This window comes from Podarcis melisellensis (assembly GCF_964234715.1).
Source record: "Podarcis melisellensis genome assembly, chromosome: 8".
In the NCBI taxonomy this organism is placed as follows: Eukaryota; Metazoa; Chordata; class Lepidosauria; order Squamata; family Lacertidae; genus Podarcis; species Podarcis melisellensis.
In genome coordinates, this window is record NC_138540.1 from 29,998,463 (window position 1) to 30,022,444 (window position 23,982).

General features: G+C 48.6%; 1 protein-coding gene across 1 annotated transcript in view; it reads left to right on the plus strand.

Annotated features, from left to right (window-relative positions):
- The window catches only part of SLC7A10 (solute carrier family 7 member 10), a 49,432-nt gene extending 26,138 nt beyond the window's left edge, over window positions 1-23,294 (plus strand). Inside the window, 11 exon segments of the mRNA XM_081922642.1 lie at window positions 1,092-1,296; window positions 5,304-5,455; window positions 6,117-6,242; window positions 7,192-7,345; window positions 9,266-9,389; window positions 9,520-9,623; window positions 10,677-10,773; window positions 12,558-12,707; window positions 21,189-21,366; window positions 23,103-23,198; window positions 23,201-23,294. Of these exon segments, the coding sequence (XP_081778768.1) occupies window positions 1,092-1,296; window positions 5,304-5,455; window positions 6,117-6,242; window positions 7,192-7,345; window positions 9,266-9,389; window positions 9,520-9,623; window positions 10,677-10,773; window positions 12,558-12,707; window positions 21,189-21,366; window positions 23,103-23,198; window positions 23,201-23,229 (1,415 nt within the window). The 3' untranslated portion in view covers window positions 23,230-23,294.
- Window positions 23,295-23,982: the final 688 nt, after the last annotated feature.

Genomic DNA, 23,982 nt, shown 5'->3' on the forward strand with positions numbered 1-23,982 from the left:
TATCATCAAATGCTGCCTAAAGACCTATCTATTTAAACTGGTCGCCACATCGTTCTGCTTTATTATTTACTCTTTTATTGATGGCTTTTACTGAGGCATCTCTTTGCATTCGGAGTTTTAAATGTGGTATGTACATTATTCTTTTTCAACATTACCTTACTGTGGGGTTGTTGTTGTTGTTTTGTAAACCGCTTAGGGATTTTGAACATTAAGCAGCATATAAATATGATTGATGGTGACGATGGTGACAATGCTGAGCTAGATGGACCCAAATGGCAAGGGTGGTCCATCCATAGCTGTCAACTTTTCCCTTTTTAAAAGAAAAATCCCCTTATTCTGAATACAGTTACAGATAGGTAGCCGTGTTGGTCTGCCATAGTCAAAACAAAAAAAAATCTGAAGAAGTGTGCATGCACACGAAAGCTCATACCAAGAACTAACTTAGTTGGTCTTTAAGGTGCTACTGGAAGGAATTTTTTTTGTTTTTATTCTGAATAGGATTCCTCATAAGAAAAGGGAAAAATTGACAGCTATGTGTCCATCCTGTTTTGCTGAAATGGGAAGTTGCAGCCCTGCACGAACACCAGATATTCACACACACCCTTCCTTATTGCCTCTGCCAAAGCCTTTCTTATTGGGGTCACGGCTTCTGTATTTTGGAAAGATCTCACGAGAGCTCTGTGGGATCTTGTGCTATCCCTGCAAGATCTCATTGGACTCTTGCGATATTTCATGAGGCTCTTGCAAGATCTCATACCAGAACCCAAAGGCCGCCTCAGCCGCTTCTCCTTGCTCATCCGGCAATGGGGTGTCTGTGTCTGCGGAGATGCCCATTGGATTCTGCCACCTGAGGCAGCTGCTTCAGCCTGTCTCATGGATGGTCTGGCCATGCTAAACGGTCTGAATGGGTAGAAGGCAGCTTCCTATGGCTTTGGTGTAACTGAAGAAAAATACGTCTGCCAAGTACTATCCAAATTCTCCTCCAAGTTATTGCTATTGTTGTTATTGAGCATACTAGAGTAGCGAGATGAGAAGATATGCCTATATATTACCAGTAATTCATCTTCTCCTACTCCTTTTGCTCCTCCCAGGTAACATTATCGGCTCCGGCATCTTCATTTCCCCCAAAGGAGTCCTGGAGCACACGGGCTCCGTGGGGCTCGCCCTCATCATCTGGGTGCTCGGCGGGGGGATCGCAGCCCTCGGGTCGCTGTGTTACGCTGAGTTAGGAGTCACCATCCCGAAGTCTGGAGGGGATTATTCCTACGTCTCTGAGATTTTCGGTGAATTAGCTGGGTAAGTGGCGCTTTAGCAGCATGACGCTTAATCTTTTGGGTCTCACAGCATCCTCACGGCAACCTTGCAAGGAGGGCTATATTGGCACATGCTCCTCCCTCCCCTGAGCAATCGACTGTGGTGGGTCCAGCACTTTGGAAGAGACAGCGCTGAGGATGCCTAGGGAGCTGGCAATATTTTGCTAAAAAGGGGGCAAGGAAGCTAGAGCCAGCGGGTCAGTCTTGGCCCACCAGGTGCTCGATTTCCCCCCAAACAACGCCCACCTGTCAATCAACTGAAAGATGCCGGGGATCAAACCCAAGGTGAGTGGGCGGTGCCGAGACGCACTCCTGAGCGCGTGCAGAGTGCGTTCCTCCTCCATGTCCAGAGGCAGCCGCAGGACCAGCTTGCAGGGTGTTTATATTTTTCAAAATATAGTTTGTGCCCCCACCCAAGGTCTGAGGGACAGTGGACCGGCCCCCTGATGGAAACATTTGTTGACCCCTGGCTTATATCAAATAAGGCAATATTCAAAAATCCATTAGAAAATCTTGGTACACAATAAAACCGACTCTCAAAACATCAGCAAACAATAATGAAACAGAAATTCGCTCTCAGCAATTACGATAAATCTAGTGAACTGTAATCAATAAAAATAACAGCAAGTAGCAATATATAAAATAACTACCTGTAAAATATCAAATTGAGCAAAAAGTCCCTTAACTTATAAAATAAAGTTGACAAAAAAATTATTATTATTATTGAATTCCTTTGCCATGCAAAGCATCATTGCTTTCCCACTGAGTTCTGGATTTGAACCCAGGACTTCCTGGCTCCTAACCCCCACACTGTGCTGCACCAGCTTCCCTGAGGCTGCATGATTTCCCTTGTTGCCATGGAGGCCTGAGCAGCCATTCCTGGCACAATCCTCTTCCAAACACCCTATTTCATGTTCGGAGGCAAGCATCCTTACTTTGATTGGTGTTTGAATGAAGTGGCTAGGGAGTTTCTTGTTACAGCCTGAACTGCTGATGCAATGTTGCTGAGGGGAGGGGAGCACCTGCATAAAGACAGATTACCTCCCCCCCCCCCCGCAATATCTCCTTTGGCCAAGAGCAGGTGCAATCCTAATTGCATAGGATATCAAGAGGCAGGTTGCATTTTGCAAAGCCTGTAAATCATGCCGTGAATATTTTGTAAGGACAAAAGCAACCAGAAGAAAGCCGACAACTCTTGATCATTTTCAGGGCCATTCGCCTCCCAGGAATTGATATTTATTGCATCTGAGAAAGTGCCAAAACGACGAGTCGTACATGGAGATATAAAAAGCGGCAAAGCTCTCCGCGTTGTTTCCTAAAAGTTAAGGCTGACAAAGGCTTCAGCTCCACCCTCAGGCCAGCAATAACTCAACAGGGAGATCGTGTTAACCTTGCCCTGTCTCCACAAGGCTGTTTTTATTGAGGCTAAAAAGGGACAGTAGTTTTTGAGAGAGCTGGACCTGACATCACTTGCCCTTGGGATGAGCACAGAGTTGTGAAGGACTGGGGGAAGACTGGGAAAACTGTGTTGGGCCAGGGAACACATCTGGGTTTTTTCCACCCAGTTTTGCTGGGACGGGGGTTGCTATTTTTTCCGGGGGCGGGGCAGGAATGGAAAAATTGGGGTGGAAAACAGATTTTGTGGTAGTTACCATATTTTTTGCTCTATAAGACTCACTTTTTCCCTCCTAAAAAATAAGGGGAAATGTGTATGCGTCTTATGGAGCGAATGCCGGCTGCGCAGCTATCCCAGAAGCCAGAACAGCAAGAGGGATCACTGCTTTCGCTGCGCAGCAATCCCTCTTGTTGTTCTGGCTTCTGAGATTCAGAATATTTTTTTTCTTGTTTCCCTCCTCCAAAAACTAGGTGTGTCTTATGGTCTGGTGCGTCTTATAGAGCGAAAAATACGGGTAATTCCATAAAGGAAATACACATTTCTCTTTCATGCTTTTCCAGTTGTACAGATTTCTTTATTTATTGTTATAATTTGTACCTCACCTTTCCTCCAAGGAACTCAAGGGCATAGTTCTCCCCCTCCTTGTAGCAAAAACGTTAATACAAAAACTAAAAGGTGGTCACTTTTCCTGGCCGATAAAAATGACTTTTAGAATCTTGTTCTGACCAGAAGTTAATTAACCTGCACATTTAATAGCTGTTTTATGAAACCACCCAGCTCCAATAATGACTCTCAGATTCCTGCCTAATCTTATTTTTATTTATTTTATTTTTTTATTTCTAAAAATGAAGGGGAAAGGAAGATTAGTAGGGGTTGCATCATAAGCAGATTTGGCTTGGGGAGGAGCCAGTTCCCCCCTTTCTTTCTTTAAATCCTTCAGTAATACTAAAACTTGAAATATATATATATATATATATATATATATATATATATATATATATATATATATATATATAATATCCAGTAGTACCTTAGAGACCAACTAGGTTTGTTCTTGGTATAAGCTTCCGTGGTATCTGAAGAAGTGTGCATGCACACAAAAGCTTATACCAAGAACAAACTTAGTTGGTCTCTAAGGTGCTACTGGACAATTTTTTAATATATTTTGACTGCCTCAGACCAACACGGCTACCACCTGAAACTAACACTTGAAGGAGGCCTTCCATGATTATTGGCTTGCAATTGCTGCCACTTAGAAAAGATGAGTCTAATTTTCTGACTGGAGTCAGAAAATCTGGGACTCGTAGTCAGGGGTGGCTCCAGACATTTCGGCACCTGAGGCAAAATGCCTCCTGCTGTCCCTACAATGCGGTTGGGGGGGGGGGCATGAGGCTCTGCAAAGGCAGGGGTGTCCAAACTTTTTTCAAAGAGGGCCAGGTTTGGTGAAGTGAACATGCATGAGGGCCAACCAAAGTTGTTGGGGAGCTTCAGAAAGCAGGGGGAGCTTCAGAAAGCACTTCTCCTTAAGATAAAGCCCTTGCCAACTCATTGAGGGCATGGGGAGGTGTTCCTCAGAGCTTTGCTGCTGGTCACTCTCTGCCCTTGGGGAGCTTGAAGCAAACCTGGGTGGAGGAATGCTGTACAGTTTTGCTGCCCTCTCCCCCAATTATCTGATTGCGATTGTTGTTATGAGAATCGGAGGGCCCCTTATCCAGGATGCCTCCAGACTCTCAAAATTTTGTGGGAGGGATTTGAATGCATGTCAGAACTTTCCGTTTGTGAGATTAAAGCGGATTAAGGCACTCTGTTGCCGTTCCATAACAAATTTGCTTTTAAAAACAACAGCAACAGACTTTGGCAGCTTGCAATATGATGGGGAAATGCATGGGAAGTGTGAGATGAATGAACATCTGGCAAGGGAGACGTTTAAAGGTCAAGAAAATGCAGGTGGAGGCAGGTAACTACCCCATAAACGCGTCATGTAACTACCCCATAAACACTGCAGAGCAAATGTGCAGTAAAGACCGCTATCAATCTGACCTCCACATAGGGGTGGGGGAGAAAATCAATTTGATTTGTAATTTAATGGGAAAGCACTTGTTTTGGACCAGATTCTTCTTGAGCCAGACCATGAACTGAAAGGCAGCTCCCCTTAAAATTTGCACTTCCCTGAATGTTGCAGCACAGTTCTCCTGCCCAGCAAAGCACACATTAATGCATGTATTGGGGGGGGGGATGTGCATGGGAATGCATTGATTCATACCCAATGCTTTTTATTAGGGAAATTTGTTTCTAAAGTGGCATGCATGTGGCAAAACTGCACTCAAAAATGTGTTTACTAGGAGAAAATTACACTAAAAGGCTTGTAAATTTTTGAAAAAAGAAACTGAATCAGCAAACTGATGTGGAAATGTGGAGGAGTGAATTTAAGTCTGCAAAAATGAGAACTGGAGAGGAACTCCAGGCGATAGCTGCATCATTTCTGACCTCCAGGGAAGCTGCTGCAAGCCAGCCCGGAGGAGAAGCCGGTAGCCCAATGCGCCATCTCATTTAACTGGAGATTCTCCTTTTCTTTCCTTTTCTCTTGGCTTCAGGTTTCTCCTCCTATGGAGCGCAGTCCTCATCATGTACCCCACCAGCCTGGCTGTGATCGCCCTGACTTTTTCAAACTATGTCCTCCAGCCAGTGTTTCCCAACTGTATCCCTCCCTATAATGCCTCCAGAGTCCTTTCCATGGTGTGTTTATGTGAGTATTTATCAGCAACCTTTTCCTTGGGCTTCCAGCGACATTTGCCGAGAGGGCCACTCTCCAGCAGAGACACCCTCAACCAAGAAAGGGCTGGTGCCGTTTTAGTTTTATTGGTGTTGAATTACTTTTCAATGATTAACATAAAAAAAAAAACATTTTTAGTATTTTTCTATTCCATCTGTGCTTTTGTATTTTGATCTGTAAGCCACCTTCAGTCCCAGGTGGGATGATGATGATGATGATGATGATGATGATGATGATGATAGGAGTGAGAGGGGTACATAAACACAATACTCATTCAATGAAGCCCAGGCTGCCTTTTGGATCCACAGCTTCATCCTCTGGTTTTCCCAACACTTCTCTCTATTAAAAACAAACAAATAAAATGGAGTTCAGTGCTACAGTGAAACCTTGGTTGTTGAACGCTTCGGAAGCCGAACAATTCGGAACCTGAATGCCAACAACAATTTTCAGAAGCCGAACAGTCTTCCAGAACTGATTATGTTTGAAAACCGAGGTTCCACTGTATAGCCTATTTTAGATGTCTAGGCGTTTTCTGTCTTCTTTCAAAAATAAGAAGCTCAAATAAAAGGGTTTGATCTTTGACGCACGTGGCACAAACCTCTCTCTGGACGGAATTGTGTTTCCTGCTCTCCAGCACTCTTGACGTGGGTGAATGGCTCCAGCGTCCGATGGGCCACCCGCATCCAGGATATCTTCACTGCAGGGAAACTCCTCGCCTTGGGCCTGATCATCGTTGTGGGCTTCGTACAGATCTTCAAAGGTATTTAATGCAGGAACCCTGAATGCCAGGATGACATTGTGAGAATGTCATCAAGCGGAATCAAGCCCTTCTTAGCAAACGGAGGCCACTCACTCTGACGGGGCAGAGGGTTGTTGTTGTAGTTGCCCCTGTTTCACTTTTTCCAGAATGGCGAACTCAAAGCAACCTGCAAAAACCAATACATTAAAAACAGGTGTAAAAAGAACCTAAAATGCATCAATTATATCTATATCTATATCTATATATTGCCTGGCACCTAAAAAGAGATAAGGTTGGCGCCTGGCCTGCCTCCCTGGACAAAGTGTTCCATAAATGGGGAGCCACCACAGAGAAGGATCTTTCTCATGTTGCCACCCCCCACACCTCCCTCAGAGGAGGCCCATGGAAAAGGACTTCAGATGATGAGCCCAGGGTTCAACTTGTTATTGTCCCCCTGCTTGGAACTGTACCAGAGAAGTAAACTGCTGTCCCATCCACACCCCTTCTCCAGGTAGCCCTGAGGAGCAGGTTTTTTTGAGAGGGATTCAGTCCTCAGACTGAGACCCACAGTGCTGCTCCCTCTGCCTAATGGTAGGATTAGGGAAGCCTGGACAACTAAACTTTTTTTTATAAATATGTTGTGCAGCTATACTGCAAGATTGTCCTTCCCTGGTTCTTTGAGCAGATTTGCGGGCTTTCTTTACTGGCATGCAGAAATTAAGAGTGCAAAGTGTTTCCAGCCTGTGCAGTAGCTCATTGGAGTGAGGGGAGGCTGACTAAGCAAGGGGGCAACCTTGTCTTTTCATCTCAGACAGCAAAGAAGCTGAGACTGGTCCTGTCCAGAGGAGGCCTCTGCTTCTCCCTGGGACATGTCCCCCTGCTCTTCTAACATATTGACTGCATGAGGGGGTGGCTGGGTGCTGAGATGCATGTCTGAATTAATTGATTTTGCATTATGCTCTGCTTGTAGGAAACTACGAAGAACTCTTGCCAAGCAATGCCTTCAATTTCTGGATGACCCCTTCGGTGGGGCATTTGGCGCTAGCCTTTCTTCAGGGCTCCTTTGCATTCAGTGGGTGGAACTTCCTAAATTATGTGACGGAGGAATTAGTTGATCCTCGGAGGCAAGTATTTCGCTTCCCGTCTGACCTGGGGTTAGGAGGAAAACCATCCGCGGTGTCTCCTAGCACCTGCCTTTCTGCACATGTCTGAAAAGAGAGAGAGAGAGAGACCCACCGAAATTAATGAGCGTGGCTAACTTAGGTCTTTTAATATCAGTGGGTCTACTCTGGGTCCTTTTCATAGGCACCTCTAGGAATATTAGCAGCTGCCTTACACTGAGTCAGTCTGTTGCTCCATCTAGCTCAGTGTTGTCTTCACCGACTGGCAGCAAAGACTGTCCGGGGTTTCAGGCAGGGGTCTCTCCTAGCCCTCCCTGAACAGATGCCATTGGGGACGGAACCCGGGACATTCTGCATGCAAAGCGAATGCTCTGCCACTGAGCTAAAGCCCTTCCGCTAACTCTGCAAGAGCCAGTGTGGTGTAGTGGTTAAGAGCAGTAGTCTCGTAATCTGGGGAACCGGGTTCGCATCTCCGCTCCTCCACATGCAGCTGCTGGGTGACCTTGGGCCAGTCACACTTCTCTGAAGTCTCTCAGCTCCACTCACCTCACAGAGTATTTGTTGTGGGGGAGGAAGGGAAAGGAGAATGTTAGCCGCTTTGAGACTCCTTAAAGGGAGTGAAAGGCGGGATATCAAATCCAAACTCCTCTTCTTCTTCTTTTGAAATCCTGCAGAAGCCACACAACTTGGTGATACTGCAAACTTGACCCCAGCGGCCCTCCCCAGGGCCCGATTTATCCAAGGGCTGGCTCTGGGGTGTATCTCGCCCTGGGAGTGTTCATGGCTTCCTTTGGTGTCAGCTGGCATCCCTGCATGAGAATATTTTCTGTTCCCATCTTTTGCATTGATGTACCATTTGCATGTTTATAATATTCGTGCGCCCTGCTTTTTGGTTGTGCTGCGTTTTTTGCGGCGCCATTTCTTCCCCTCCCCTCTCTTTTTTAAAGCCACGGCTTGCCTGTCAGTAGCAAAAGCCCCAGGCTCACTTTCATAGTAGCGCTAGAATGAGATTCCGAGCGAAGCCATAAAGAATGAATGAGGCTGTGGGCACACTAGCCTGTCTGCAGCACAATAATGTAGTTCTTCTAAATCTGGAACACTTTGTGCTGCTTTCAGTTCCAGATTCCAGATCCTTCCAGCCACAAGGGTGGGCATGGCTGCTTGACACACATTTGCAAAACGAACCCCTTGACTAGGTTACCCAACACCCTTTGCTTCTCCAGGCAAGTAAAGGCAGAAGTGGGGATTGCAAACTTGGTATATGTCCACCCACAACATTATTAGGAAGGTGTAGATAGGCACACACACAAACACACACACACCTCACGCATTGCCAGGGCTGCCTGCATCTGTTTCCATATGGAAACACTGCAGGTAATGCAGAATGAATCTGCAGTGAGCTTTTGTTTTTGGAACAAAACACTGTTTATCAGCGAGCACTTTCCATGGCGCCAAAAATACACAATCGATCTAGATCCTGTGCGGACTATGTAGGGGGGGAACCGCCAAGTACTCAGTCCCCACCGATGGTAGAATAAAACACCATGTGTACTAAGCCTTGATCCACTCGCAGAATCCCAAAATTGTACAGTTGGAAGAGTCCTGTTGAGATCCTCTAGTCCAGCCCTCTGCAAGGCAGGAACCACAGCTCAAATAATCCCCAACAGATGGCCTCTACACCCAGCCTCTGCATGAAAAACTCCAACAACGGAGAAACTCCACCACCTTCTGAGGGAGTCCATTCCACGGTTGAACAGCTCTCACCATCAGAAAGTTTTTTCCTACAGGTTTTAGGTTAGATTTTGCCCTGCTGACCTCATCCCGCTGTCTGTGCTGAAAGAGATCCAGTGCGGATCTGCGCTCTCCGCATTATGTGTGCCTGTTAATGCTTTTTGTTGCCCCTCCTCCTTTCTCGAATGCCAGGAATCTACCTCGTGCCATCTTCATCTCCATCCCATTGGTGACCTTTGTCTACACCTTCACCAATATCGCCTACTTCACTGCCATGTCACCCCAAGAGCTCTTGTCTTCCAACGCTGTGGCGGTAGTAAGTAAAAGCGCCCCTGGACCTTTCCTTCCCTTCCCCTCCCCGTTTTTTCCTTTTTTTTAATTACGATTATTCCTGCTCTGTGCCGTGTGGTATTATGTTTCAGTTTCTCTGCCTTTTGTTGCTTTAGACATTTGGTGAAAAGTTACTGGGCTATTTTTCGTGGGTTATGCCCGTCTCTGTGGCTCTGTCTACATTTGGAGGAATAAACGGATACCTTTTTACCTCATCAAGGTTAGACGAAGTACGATTTTGTTTCTTTTTCCGGAATGGGTGAGGGGAAACCTTTTGCTTTCTTGGCTAGCTCTGAGTCTTTGTTGTGGGTCACTTTTGACAGATTTATTCACTCATCTTATTTGTGTCCGGCCCTTCCTCCATATCACTCGCGGTGGTGTATATGGGGTTAAGTCTGTGAGGTAAAAATTAGGTGTAGAATTTGCAGTTTGCTCTAAACCACTCCATTATGTTAAGAAACAAAAAAACCGACAGGAACATAAGAACACAGAAAGCTGCCTTATGCCAAGGCCCAATCTGCACCACACGTTGAAAGCAGGATCTGGCCACTTTCAACAGACATGGCTCCTGCCATAGAATCCCAGGAAGTGTTGTTTGTTGTGAGTGCTGAGTTGTTAGGACCCAAACCCCCATTTCCCTCAGGGAACTACAGTTCTCAAGAGTGCCCTGGGAAGAGGGATTGATGGTTAAACCATCCTGGGAACTAGCTCATGTAACACTGCCCTGACACAGTATTGTGAAACCTCCTGCAAAAACTGATCAGGATGAATCCTCAATGAACGGCCAACATGGTCTCACCTCCCCACAAACTTTGTGCAAGGTAATCAGGATCAATGGCCAATAAACAGGTCATCTGGGTGTGCTGCATGTTTACATGCAAATCCCCCAAATGCATCAACAGGTGGAACATTGATTGATTGATTGATTGATTGATTGATTGATTGGACTGATTGAAGTTATATACCATCCTATATCAGCAGGTCTCAGGGTGGTTTATATTTCCTGTTTTCTTACCGTCTTTTTCTCTACTTACTACAAGAAACAGAAGTTAGTTCCTTTGAGGTCAGTTTGGCAGCCTTAAGTAGCCTATTATTATTATTATTATTATTATTATTATTATTATTTATTAATTATTATTCCCCTTGTTGAGCCATCTCTGTTTGATTTCAAATCTTTCAGTAGCCAGAAGAAAATGAAGAACATAAGCTGCTCTCTCCATGATGCAGTTGATGATCTCCTGATCCCACTAACCAATTTTACTTTTCCTTCTAGACTGTGTTTCTCCGGAGCCCGAGAAGGACATTTGCCCAGCTTGTTGGCCATGATCCACGTCCAACACTGCACCCCAATCCCAGCCCTTCTTGTCTGTGTGGGTATTTCTCCTTTACATACGACTCTGTGCCCAAATAGGTTTCTCAGGGGTTTACAAGCATAAAATGACAAGAGGCTTCATTATTCCTCCGATACCAGTTTTTGTGGCTTACAGATTCCTCTGAGAGCATCCCAGTGATAAGCATGGGGGGAAGAGTGCATGTTAAGAGGTATGTGTGTCTGTTTCATAGCAAACCTCTTAAGAAGGGTTCAGGAATCTCTGGCTGAGGGCTGAATGCAGCCCTCCAGGCCAAGACCTTACCCAGCGCTGTCTCTCCCCTGGTCACACCTCTTGCCTTGCTTACATGCTTTTAGCTGGTGGGAAGTCACCCTTGGCAGCAGTCATGCCTCTTGCTTGCCTGAAATGAGGATAGAGAGCTGCCTCCCTTTGACCCCTGCCTGCCTGCTCCGCTTCTTGCAATCACATAACAAGAGTCTTCTGGATCAGACTGATGGCCCGCCTAGTCCTGCAACTTCTCCTCAGTGTCCAAACAGTCGCCTGTGGGAAACCAGCAAGCAGGGTCCAAGAGGACTCTCCTCCACCCAACTTGGTGTAGCGGTTAAGAGCAGTGGACTCGTAATCTGGTGAACTGGGTTTGCTTCCCCGCTCCTCCACATGCAGCTGCTGTGTGACCTTGGGCCAGTCACACTTCTCTGAAGTCTCTCAGCCTCACTCACCTCACAGAGTGTTTGTTGTAGGGGAGGAAGGGAAAGGAGATTGTTAGCTGCTTTGAGACTCCTTAAGGGGAGTGAAAGGTGGGATATCTAGATTCTATTATTCCTGGTAAAGACCCCTTGAATCCCTCCTAAAAGAATAAAGACACCACAGTCTTATTCATAAGTAACAAAAAGTAGTTTTGCTCATGATCAGGCAGAGCACAGTGCAATCCCTGAAGGCAGGCTTTAGGCTTAAAGTTACAAACGTTTACAAATAGGTTTACCCCATATAGGAGTTGACCTAGTGACTGCAGACTAGCAGTCCAGGAAGTTTGCAGGATAAAAAGGGAAGCAGAAAAGAGAAAGGTGGCAGTGTGACTTGGCCTTTTACCAGGTCTGGAAAGGTCACGCCCACCTACTAGTCACATGCAAGGAAGGATGCTCCAGGCCAGGAGGAACAGGAAGTTTTGACTGGCTGGACCAAACATTCCCTTGCATGTCCATTCTAGCAAAGCAAGGAATGTTGTACTTGACTGCTCCCAGTGGATTACCGGTACATCCCACAATAGGAAGTTGTGTTAAACTGAGCCAGACTCCGTTGAGGTTTAAAGTTTTATGTATGTGCAGCTCTCCAGCTCTCTTACAATGAAATCACAACACAACATAGCAGAAAAATCCCAGCATAAAAAACTGAATAAAAGCAATAAATCTAAAATAAATAAAAAATACTCCTTAGAATCATTATTCTTTATTGAATTTATATCCCATCCGCCCCCGAGGCCTTCACTTAGTGCCAAAAAGAAAGCTTGTCAAACTTCTGAGAGAATTGCTGAGTGCACATTTAAAGCACATTCCCCATCCTCTCAAATTCCTGGGAGCCATAGTTTGTTAAGAGTGCTGGGAATAATAGCTTGAGCCAACTACAATACCCAAGATTCCTGGGGCTGAGCACTTTTCAGGCATGCTTTTAATACACAGTGTGTACACAACATAGAAGAGCCTCGGGGCTGATGGAAAAAGTATGCCCTGTCCAGGGAGTCGCAATAAATAAAACATAGAAATGAGAAGGTTTCCTTGCTTTTCTTCCAGTAATGTTTCCATTTCCATTTCTTCTTCTCTCCCCAGTGTCTGGCCACAGTGGTCATCATGCTTGTTGGGGACACCTACACATTGATCAATTATGTGTCCTTTATCAACTACCTCTGCTACGGAGTGACAATAATCGGTTTGATTGTGCTGCGCTGGAAGAAGCCCAAAATCTTCAGACCCATCAAGGTGAAAAATATTGGGGCTCTCCGAATGCACCCTCTCTTGATTCTTTAGGGGTTTGGTAGGCTTGCGGATGATGCTCACTTCCCACGATGCACCTGAAGAAGCGGTGAAAGGGGAGGCTTTCCTTGCAGTCCTGTCAGCAGCCACAACCACGCAAAACGGTCCTCTCATCTGCCACCAGCCCAGGGGGTGATCTCCAGACTGTCACTGCTTTGGAGGGATGGGCTCAAACAAAGACAGGAAGTTTTGGTGTGCAGCATCACAGTGGCTCAAAGTTTGGTCCATGATGACAAGTGGGGCAACCTCGGCCTCGCTTCTTCCAAGGCCACCTGCCGTTCCAGGAGGTGGCATCACTGCCTGCCACTTTCCTTCTCCCAGGAGGCGGAGAAAACTAGGTTTGGGCCACTCCCCTTCCCTCTGCCCCACTACAAGTGGCACCAGCTACCACTGGTTAAGGGGTCCTGCCACCCTAGAGCAGAAAATCCAATTTAAAAAACAAACAAACCATACTGTTTGCAGCCAGGAAAGTGATGGATAAACACCCTGGGAAGATTGGGCTGCATGAATGAGGCATACAAATAACCCACAGGCAGCCCAGGCCGAATGTGCACCATCCTATATCTGCCCCACAAACAAATGAGAACAGATGCCCAAGAAAGGTCAGACACAGTTTGACCTCCGCGTAAGCTTTGTGCCAGCAGATCTGGGTGGTTGATCAGGAAACAGGTTGTCCAGAGAGGCCCTTCCTTCACCAGAGGGAGAATTGGGCAGGAGAAGGGGGTTGTGTTCTGCTGCTGCAGCTTCCACCTTCTTCCAGATTCCTCCAAATACTGGCACAGCAAAGGCAAGAATGGGGACGAGGGGAGGGTACCATGATGATGAGGGGCACCTCCTGTGAGAATGGTAGGAGTATCCCATGAACTGTAGTAGCTTTTGTGACAGTGGGAGATTGCACCAATTCATGTAGGTGTGTTGGTTGATTCCTGTAAAGGACACACTTTCAGTTTTTGCAGTCTGGCACAAAACCAGTTTTGCAGGTTTCTCCAATGCTTTGTTCAGCATTCTGGGAAAAGGAGAATCTGCAACCCATTCAGTTCACCTTTTATTGTGTTAAGTCACTTAGTCCTACCACGGCAAACTAGCAGGGTGGCAACACACAGGTGTGTATTTCTGGAAAATGGTTGGGTAGTTCCCAGGGTTCTCTTGAGTTAAATTGTGAATATGTATTGTGTATTTAACATATTTTTTACCCATCCTTTCATTTTTATAATTCCGAAGGTGGCCCTCAGTTCAAGCTTGAAAGCAACTGTCAGAGCCACCCGTTTGGTCCCAGCTCACAAGAGACCCAACTCCGATCCGGTTTATTTACAGAAAGTCTTTATTGAAGATCATGGTTGCGTTTACATTCCATCTTTGTGACTCTACGTCTGTAACGTTAGACCGCTGAAGTCCCCTCTGAATCTGTCCCGCCGAGGCACCAATTTAAGAGGCCAGTCCTGGACCACCTCTTCCTCTCCTTCCTTTTCCGCAGGGTCTTTCTGCCCCCCTGGGTTCCCCCTCGCCGGGACTCGCCCGAGGCTGAATCCTCTGACGCCTCTGCCCCCCTCCTTCTCGCTTTGGGGCCGGGCTCCTCCCCAGGGCTCTCCTCACTTCCGCGCGCCTCTACATTTGAACTTGGCGCGCGTACGTTGCTTCTGACCTTTCTCTCGACCGCTACACTGCTCCCGGTGCTGCTCTCCACCCCTTCCGGCTGAGCGCCCTGCTCCGATCTCCTTCCCCTGTCTCTTTCTTGCTCTGCTCCCTCTGACACACTGGTAACTCCACCCCCTTCACTCCGTTCCGGCTGAGAAGCCGGCTCCTGTCTCCAACTCCCACTGGGGCTTCTCCCTTCGCTCCCCTGCTCCTCACTGCTTCCCCCTTGTCCCCCCTTTGGTCTGACCAGGGGGGCCCCCTTTTGGGAGTCCTCTGACTCACTGGTCAGACTCATGGACGACCTTTGGGCATCGTCATCCTCCTCCTCATCTCTCTGGGATTCTTCCCCCTCGCTCTCTGTCTCCTCCCCCATCTGCTCTTCTCTCCCTGAAACCCTGACATCCATCCCCCCCTCGAAGCCCCCCCTTCCCCCCTCCCGCTCGCCGGGGGCCGGTTGTGGAAACTGCGGCTCTTCGGGGGTAGGCTCAGGATACAGGTCGTCTACGTCAATGTTCTCTGCTGGCAGTTCTGTGTATGTGTGTTCGAACTCGGGTTCTTCACCCAAAGGCTTCTCAGTCTCTTCTTCCATTGCTACTTCCTCTGGTGCTGCCCGCCAAGGACCCATCATCCACCTCTTACGCCATTCCTCCTCTGGTTGCTCCTCCCACCAATAAGGGGTTTCCGTGTCCACCCCCGAGCACGATCCCCTGGGCGGGCTTGACTCTGGTGTTCTTTCCTCGGGGGAAGAGAAACCCCTGAACGTGCTATCTGACAATGTGGGTGTGAAAAGCCAGTCATCAAAGTACTCAGCTGGCATGGGTCTATGTGGGAAAAGTGCATGGAACTCTTCTTTCAAAAGGGGTTCGTCTAACGCGTAGCCCGGCACCCAACTATTGGCAGTGGCTGGGGTGCCCTCCCTGGCGAGAAAGTATTCAACCCCCTCCTCCCCCCATCTCGAGTCCAGTATCTCTGTGACCTCGTTGAGAGGTTCGGCCCTAGGCGACCCCCCCCTCTTGGGTGCCCCTTTGCGTGGGTCTGGTACTGTTTCTGACTCTTGAAACCTGTGCGGGGCCTTGTAGGGAGTGAGCACCGACCTATGAAAGACCGGGTGCACTCTGGAGCCTTCTGGAAGGGCCAGGCGAAATGCTACCGGATTGATCCTAGCCTCAACTTGGTATGGTCCTAGCTGCCTGTGTCCTAGCTTCTTCTTGGCTAACGATCTGGCTGGCATCGCTTGGGCCGCTAACCATACCCAGTCCCCCACCTGGATGTTCTCTCCCGCCCTTCTGTGCTTGTCCGCCTGCACCTTATAGGCCTGCTTGGCCAGCTCCAAATGTCTCCGCAGCTCCTCGTGCACCTCTTGCAACTCTGCTGCGAACTGGTCGGCCTCTTGAGGCACCCCCTCTCCTGGCGCTATAAGTCTCGGAAAGGTTCTGGGATGACGGCCATTGTTCGCGAAGAAAGGCGTCACCCCGGTCGATGCGTGCTTCGTGTTGTTGTAGGCAAACTCAGCCATCGGCAGGTAGTCCACCCACGCTGCTGGTCGCTGATTGGCGTAACACCTCAGGTACTGCTGCATGATCGCGTTGACCCTCTCTGCTTGGCCGTTGGTCTGTGGATGTCTCGCCGACGCTAGGTCGATCTTGACGTGCAGGATACCCAGAAGCTTCTGCCAGAAGTTGGAAACAAATTGGCGCCCCCTGTCGGACAGGACGGACTGCGGTAGTCCATGCACTCTGAACACGTGGTCGATGAAGAGTTTGGCGGTCTGTTCTGCCGTCGCCACCTTGGCACAAGGAATGAAGTGCGCCATCTTGGTGAACAAGTCCACAACCACCAGCACCGCCGTCTTGCCCCTGGAGCTGGGCAGGTCAGTAACAAAGTCCAGTGCTACCCTCTCCCACGGTTGCTGCGGCGTTTCCAGCGGTTCCAACAATCCCGCCGGCTTCTGGTGTACTGGTTTGGACCTCTGACAGGTGTCACACCTGGCGACGTAATCCGCCACCTCTCCCCGCATCTGGGGCCACCAAAAGTCCCTGGCCACTAATTCTATTGTCTTCTCCTTGCCGAAGTGGCCCACACTGGGAGCGTCGTGCAATTGCTGCAGAACCTTTGCGCGAAGTTCGTCGTTAGGCACGTAGAGGGCACCCTTGCGAGTTAAGAGTCCGTCCCGCAACTGGAACTCATCGTCTCTTTGCGACCCGCTGCGGAGCTCCTCCATCTTGGACTGTGCAAATTGATCCGCTTGCAACGCGCGTCGCACCGCGTCCAGGTCGACTGCGATGGCAGCGCACGCCCACGCCTGTGGTGCGAAAATGTGCTTCGCTGCAATTGGTGTCGTCTCCTCCAGGTATTGCGGTTTCCTGGAGAGCGCGTCTGCTATAACATTGGAGTCTCCCGGGATGTATTCTATTTTGAAGTCGAAATCCGCAAAGAATTCTGCCCAGCGCATGTGTCTTTGGGTCTGCAGCCTTGCCGTTCGCCAATACTCTAAGTTCTTGTGATCCGTGCGGACCTGCACTGTGTGCTTGGCTCCTATGAGGAAGTGTCGCCACGCTTTGAAAGCTGCATGAATGGCCAACAGCTCCCTGTCCCATATGGTGTAGTTCCGCTCCGTCTTGCTGAGCTTTCGGGAGTAGAAGGCGCCCGGCCTCCAATTGCCTTGCGGATCCTCCTGCAGAAGGACGGCTCCAACCGCTCTGTCTGACGCGTCGGTTTCCACCCGCATGGGCCTGCCGGGATTCACGTGCAGCAGCTGCTCCTCGGAGGCGAAGAGGCTTTTAAGCTTCCGAAAAGAGCGCTCTGCCTGTTCCGTCCAAACGAACTTCTTCTTCTTGGAACTGAGGGTGTCCGTGATTGCTGCCGTCTCATTTGCAAAACCTTTGATGAATTTGCGATAAAAATTGGCAAATCCGATGAATCTCTGGACCTCCTTCCGATTGCGAGGGCTCTTCCAGTCCAACACCGCTTGAACCTTGACCCTGTCCATGGCCAGCCCCTCGTCGGACAGCTTGTAGCCAAGGAAATCCACCTCCGTCACATCAAACTGGCACTTCTCCAACTTGGCGTACAGCCTGTGCTCCTGCAACCTCTGTAGGACCTCCTTTACATCCTTCTCGTGAGCTTCCGGCGATTCCGAGAAAATCAGGATGTCGTCGAGAAAACATACACACTTCTTGTAGAGGAGTCCCGCCAGCACGTGATGCATAAATGCTTGGAAAACGTGGCTGCCATTCTGGAGACCAAACGGCATAACTCTGTATTCATACGTGCCTAGAGGCGTGAACATGGCAGTCTTCCACTCATCGCCCTTCCGGATGCGGATGAGGTTGTACGCTCCACGCAAATCCAACTTGGTGAAGATCTTCCCCTTCCTAACGGTCGCTAGGAGGTCGTCAATCTTGGGCATGGGAAAGGCCTTGGGCTTAGTCAGTCTGTTTATGAATCTATAGTCCACAATGAGTCTTTTTTGGGGCGTGTCCTTCTTCTTCACAAAGAAAACAGGACTGCCTCCCACTGCTTTGGATTCCCGGATGAACCCGCGCTTCAGATTATGCTCTATGAACTCTCTGAGCTCTTGCATCTCGTCCTCAGACATGGAATACAGCTTTGCAGTTGGCAGCTGCGCCCCTGGCACCAGGTCGATTGCACAGTCGTAAGGCCTGTGAGGCGGCAACTTGTCAGCTTCTTTCTCGCAGAAAACCTCCAAGAATCCCTCGTACTTGTGAGGCACTGCCTGCACCATGCCCAGGTGCAGTTGCTGCTCAGCTCCTTCCTCCTGATTGGTTTGGATGCAATGCTGAGCACAATACGATGAGCAGAAGGTGATCTGCCGCTGGTACCACGCTACAGCGGGACTATGCCTCTCCAGCCAACTCATGCCTAACACAATGGGCGTGTCTGACAGGTGGGTGACATTGAAGCTAATGAGTTCTCGATGATTTCCAATCTGCATCACCATGGGAGGCGTCTGCTGCACAACTTGCCCTCCCAGCAATTTCCTGCCGTCCACTGTGACCACGTTCAGAGGCGTCGTTGCAGGCAGGAGTGCTATGCTATGCTGCTTGACAAATTGTATTCCCACAAAATCCGCATTGCTTCCTGAATCAATCGTGATGGGAACTTCCAGGGATTGTCCATTTGGCAGCTGAAGGGTCGCAGTGAGTTGCACTGCTGGCTTGGGTGGTAAAGGGTCTGTGCGTTGTAAGAGTGCTGGGGACTGTTCTACAGATCCGCCTGGCTGAGCCCCAGTAGCTCCGCTTCCAGCCAGGCACTGTCGTTTCCCTGAGGCTGCTCTCTTTGCACCACTTCCGCTGCCACTGTTGCTAGAGCTGCAGTGTGTTTTTGGAGCCTCTGGGGGCACTCTTTCGCCATATGGTGTGCACTGTCACAGATGTAACATTTCCTGGTCCCTCTAGGAGGCTTCGCCTTCACTGCACCGGAAACAGGGGCTCTGGATGGTGTCTGAGCCCTAGCACCACCGATTTCCATCGGCTCTTCTCCTTGCCTCCCCAAGGGCGAGGGGTGCGTCTGGCTGAAGTCCCTGGGGACAAAAGGGGGGGTTCTCGCTGGTGCACGCGCCTGGGGTCCCTCCCCCTCGTGCCACGGGCGTCCCTCATGTCGGATTCCTATAGCCAAAGCCCGTTGCACTACGTCTTCTAGGGTCTGGGGTCTATCCCCCCTGGCGATCTCATCCTTGACGGGGGGGCTAAGACCTTCCCAGAAAAGATCTCTGACTGGTTTACTATCCTTCTCCCAGCCCAACGCAGTTAGTAATGCAAAGAACTTGGAATGATATTGACGTACAGTGGCTTTGCCTTGCCGCAGTCCGTGCATCTGTCTACGCGCAATATCCACATCCACAGAGGACTGGAAACAAGCATCCATCGCTTTAATAAATTCATCAGAATTGCGGCGGGCAGGGCCATCTTCGCGCCACAAATTGCGCAGCCAAGCTCTGGCTTCCCCATGCAGATGCGAAATTATGAACCCCACTCTCTCCTCCTCATCTTTAAAATCATGACGGAGTAAATGCAGTGCATACACAACGTCTGCCCTGAAGTTAGGGTAGTCTTGCAGGTTGCCATTAAAGTGCGTAACTAGGGCGCCCCCCCGCCGTCCAAGTGCAACGCCCTCCGATCTGGAACCCGGGACCCCTGCCCTGCCCGCCTGCTCCCACCTTGTTCGCAGGTCCTGGCAAGCCTTGTCCAGTTCGTCATTCTTCTTCTGCGATGCAATGACTGCAGCTGTGAGTTCGGTAACTTGATTCCTCAGCGTAAGCAGCTGTTCCTCCGCGCTCATGGCTGCTCCCGTTGGTGAGCTTTGCAAAAAAAATTTTTTGCGTTCAGGAGAGGGGACTTACTGTCAGAGCCACCCGTTTGGTCCCAGCTCACAAGAGACCCAACTCCGATCCGGTTTATTTACAGAAAGTCTTTATTGAAGATCATGGTTGCGTTTACATTCCATCTTTGTGACTCTACGTCTGTAACGTTAGACCGCTGAAGTCCCCTCTGAATCTGTCCCGCCGAGGCACCAATTTAAGAGGCCAGTCCTGGACCACCTCTTCCTCTCCTTCCTTTTCCGCAGGGTCTTTCTGCCCCCCTGGGTTCCCCCTCGCCGGGACTCGCCCGAGGCTGAATCCTCTGACGCCTCTGCCCCCCTCCTTCTCGCTTTGGGGCCGGGCTCCTCCCCAGGGCTCTCCTCACTTCCGCGCGCCTCTACATTTGAACTTGGCGCGCGTACGTTGCTTCTGACCTTTCTCTCGACCGCTACACTGCTCCCGGTGCTGCTCTCCACCCCTTCCGGCTGAGCGCCCTGCTCCGATCTCCTTCCCCTGTCTCTTTCTTGCTCTGCTCCCTCTGACACACTGGTAACTCCACCCCCTTCACTCCGTTCCGGCTGAGAAGCCGGCTCCTGTCTCCAACTCCCACTGGGGCTTCTCCCTTCGCTCCCCTGCTCCTCACTGCTTCCCCCTTGTCCCCCCTTTGGTCTGACCAGGGGGGCCCCCTTTTGGGAGTCCTCTGACTCACTGGTCAGACTCATGGACGACCTTTGGGCATCGTCATCCTCCTCCTCATCTCTCTGGGATTCTTCCTCCTCGCTCTCTGTCTCCTCCCCCATCTGCTCTTCTCTCCCTGAAACCCTGACAGCAACCCACTATCAAAATCCTTAAATACTTTACTAAAAGCAGCAAACAAGACAACAGATTTTTTAATTTTTTAATGAAAGAACAGGAATGACTGAGTTTCATGTCTGAGAGAAGATTTGAAACTGGGCCTCCTCAATCAGTTAATAACTATTATTACTGATTACAAACATTCTTATTAGATATTACCTATTATTAGTATTACCTATTGAAGTTGTTTTAAATTATTTTTTATATTTGTGTTTAAATTGTTGTAACCTACCCTGGGACCCTAGTGTGAAAGGTGGGTGAAAAATTGTAATAAAATTGTTCTCCAACAGTAATAATACATTTAAATCCCAGTTTTCCTCAAATGAGCTCAAGACAGCCTAAAGGTCCTCCTTGCCCTCTCCATTTTCTCCTCATAACTTTCATGGGTGGTCTAGTTTGGCGGTGAGGCAGTGGTCTAGTTTGGCTCATGGTCCAAGGTCACCCCAGTGAGATTCATAGCCAAGTGGGAGATTTGAACCCAGCATTCCACAACTTAGCCCAACACTACACCACACTGCCTCTCAATCTATCATCACACCTTTGGTGCATACAGGGCAAAGGGAATCGGGAGGAAATGCCAGGCTTCTGTACACTTGCCATCTTTTTTCCCCTCTCAGGTTAATCTCCTGGTTCCAATCACTTACCTGACATTTTGGGCCTTTCTCTTGATCTTCAGTTTATATTCTGAGCCAGTAGTCTGTGGAGTTGGACTGATTATCATACTAACTGGAGTGCCAGTGTTTTTTATTGGAGTATACTGGAAAAACAAACCAAAGTGTGTAAATAGGATAACAGGTAAGCGGGGAACCTGCGGGAGGGTGCCTCTACGAGGAGTAAAAACTGCGGTCACCATAGAAACGGGATAAAGGACGTTGGTTATGTACGGAGAAAATGTCACCGGGTTCAGGGTAGTCACAGATTTCAACAGCCTATTTCCGAATGTGTGCAGTGAGGCCAGAGAGATTTGAATTTGGGGCCTTCCAAAGCCCATCATCCTGTGGTCACAAGGGCCAACTCGAGGTCTGTTCTTGAAGTGGGCAACATTCAGTTTTTCTGCCCCATCTCGCATCTTGTTGTGGGTGGTGGGGAGGCAGGAAGGGTCGTGGCTCAATGGCAAAGCAGAGCAAGGCTCCGGGTTTAATCCCCAATGACAGCATCTTCGGGTAAGGCTGAAAACAGGCTCCTACCTGAAACGCTGGAGCGCCACTGCTGCCAGTCCGTGTAGACAGTTCTGAGCTAGATGGATCAAGGGTGTGACACCAGGTAGCTTCTTCTGTTCTTCCTCTGACTGGCCAGCTACTCTCCAGGGAGTTTGGGTACAAGATCTCTCACCTCACCTGCTACATGATCTTCCTAACTCAGGGATGAATGGGCACCTGTGGGCCTCTCAATGTCATGGCGCCCATAATCTCTTGATTACTGACCGTACTGAATGGGACTTTTTAGTTTAGAGAAAAGGTGAGTAAGGATAGGAAGTTATAAAAGTTATGTGTGGAGTGGAGAAAGTGGCAAGAAAAAAGTTTTCCTCCCTCTCTCTCATAACACTCGAACTTGTGGACACATCCAAGGAAGCTGAAAAGCTGGAAGATTCAGGGCAGATAAAAGAAAGGACTTCCTTACATAGGTAAAGGTAAAGGGACCCCTGACCATTAGGTTCAGTCGTGACCGACTCTGGGGTTGCGGCGCTCATCTCGCTTTATTGGCCGAGGGAGCCGGCGTACAACATGGCTGCGAACCAGAGCAGCGCACGGAAATGCCGTTTACCTTCCTGCCGGAGCGGTACCTATTTATATACTTGCACTTTGTGCTTTCGAACTGCTAGGTTGGCAGGAGCAGGGACCAAGCAACGAGAGCTCACCCCGTCGCAGGGATTCGAACCGCCGACCTTCTGATCGGCAAGTCCTAGGCTCTGTGGTTTAACCCACAGCACCACCTCCATCCCCTTCCTTACATAGCACAGTGGTAAACTGTGGAACTCACTGCCACAGGAGGCAGCAAGGGCCACCTACGTGGATGGCTTTAAAAGATTAGACAAATTCATGGAGAACTATCAATGGCTACTAGCCACAATGACTGTGCTCTGCCTCCGCAGTTGGAGTCAGGGATGCTTCTGAATACCTGTTGCTGGAAACCACAGGAGTGGGGAGGGTTCTTGTGCTGGAATCCTGCTTGCTAGTATTTTGGGGGGGGTCTCAGTTAATTTCATTGTACACAGGTTGTACATTGACAATAAAGATATTATTATTAGCTGCCCGCAGGCATGTGGTTGGCCACTTCTGAGAACAGGATGTTGGACTAGATGGGCCACTGGCTTAATCCAGGAAGGCTCTGCTACGGACTGTTGGGAGTTGGATTCCCAGGACATTCCAAGGAACAGGCTCCCCACCCCTGCTTTTAAGTAGAGATGCCAGTGGCCATTAAACTTTCTGCAGGAAAAGTGGGACCTCTGTGACTGAGCTAGATTGAGCCACTGACTGGTGGATGTTCTGGCTACAATTAAACTGACTGCTTGACGACTTCCTCTTTTCCAGAGTCCTTGACGCACTGGGGCCAGAAGGTGTGTTTTGTAGTCTACCCACAAGGGGGTTCTATTGAAGAGGATGATCTACCTTTCACTCACTCACCCCTCCAGGAAGAGAAAAGACCTTGAAGAAATAACGATATATTTTACACACAAGAAGTAGATTTTTGTTGTTTTTGTTTACATGATGATTTTTTTTTTTTTTGGAAAAAAGAAAAATCTTGAATTTTTTTTTTTAGAAATCCAATAGTAAAATGTATAAAATGAGATACACCTTTTCAGCAGCTATAGTGGACCGTTAATAGCACTTAGCTCTTTTTCCTAAAAAGAAAAAAGAAGAAAAAAAGAGTAAAAAATAAAATAAAATAAAATGAGCTGGCTTGTTTCTTCCTAGTGATGTATTTCTGTCAAGTGATATATTTACATTCAGGCCCGATATGTAAAATTCTGACTGTCATTGCTTATTCCGGTAGTTCTAAAGAACTTCTGTAAAGTTTCGCCATGAGAAAATAACAAATTTAAGGAAGTGATGTGAAGTAGTGCAATTTGTTGAAAACAGCTTTGACTGACAATGCAGAACTGCATGATGACAGCTGCTTTCTGCAATAGTCCCTGGGCATCTCAGTGCTTGCCTCTATCAATTTCTCTTTTTTTATGGACAAGGGAATGTCTTGTACACACAAACCCTGCCCCCATTGACTTGAAGCCCTTCCTTCCACAAAAGAAGGTTCATCCAGGGCATTGGGTTATTTCCATTAACTTATGAGTCCCAACCTAAAACCTATATCCTCCCTTAACATATGCAGATCGAGGTTTGGTGAAAAGACCACCCATCATCACTTGATTCAACAATGAAGGACCAGAGGGTGAATGAGAGAGCAGGGACCCCA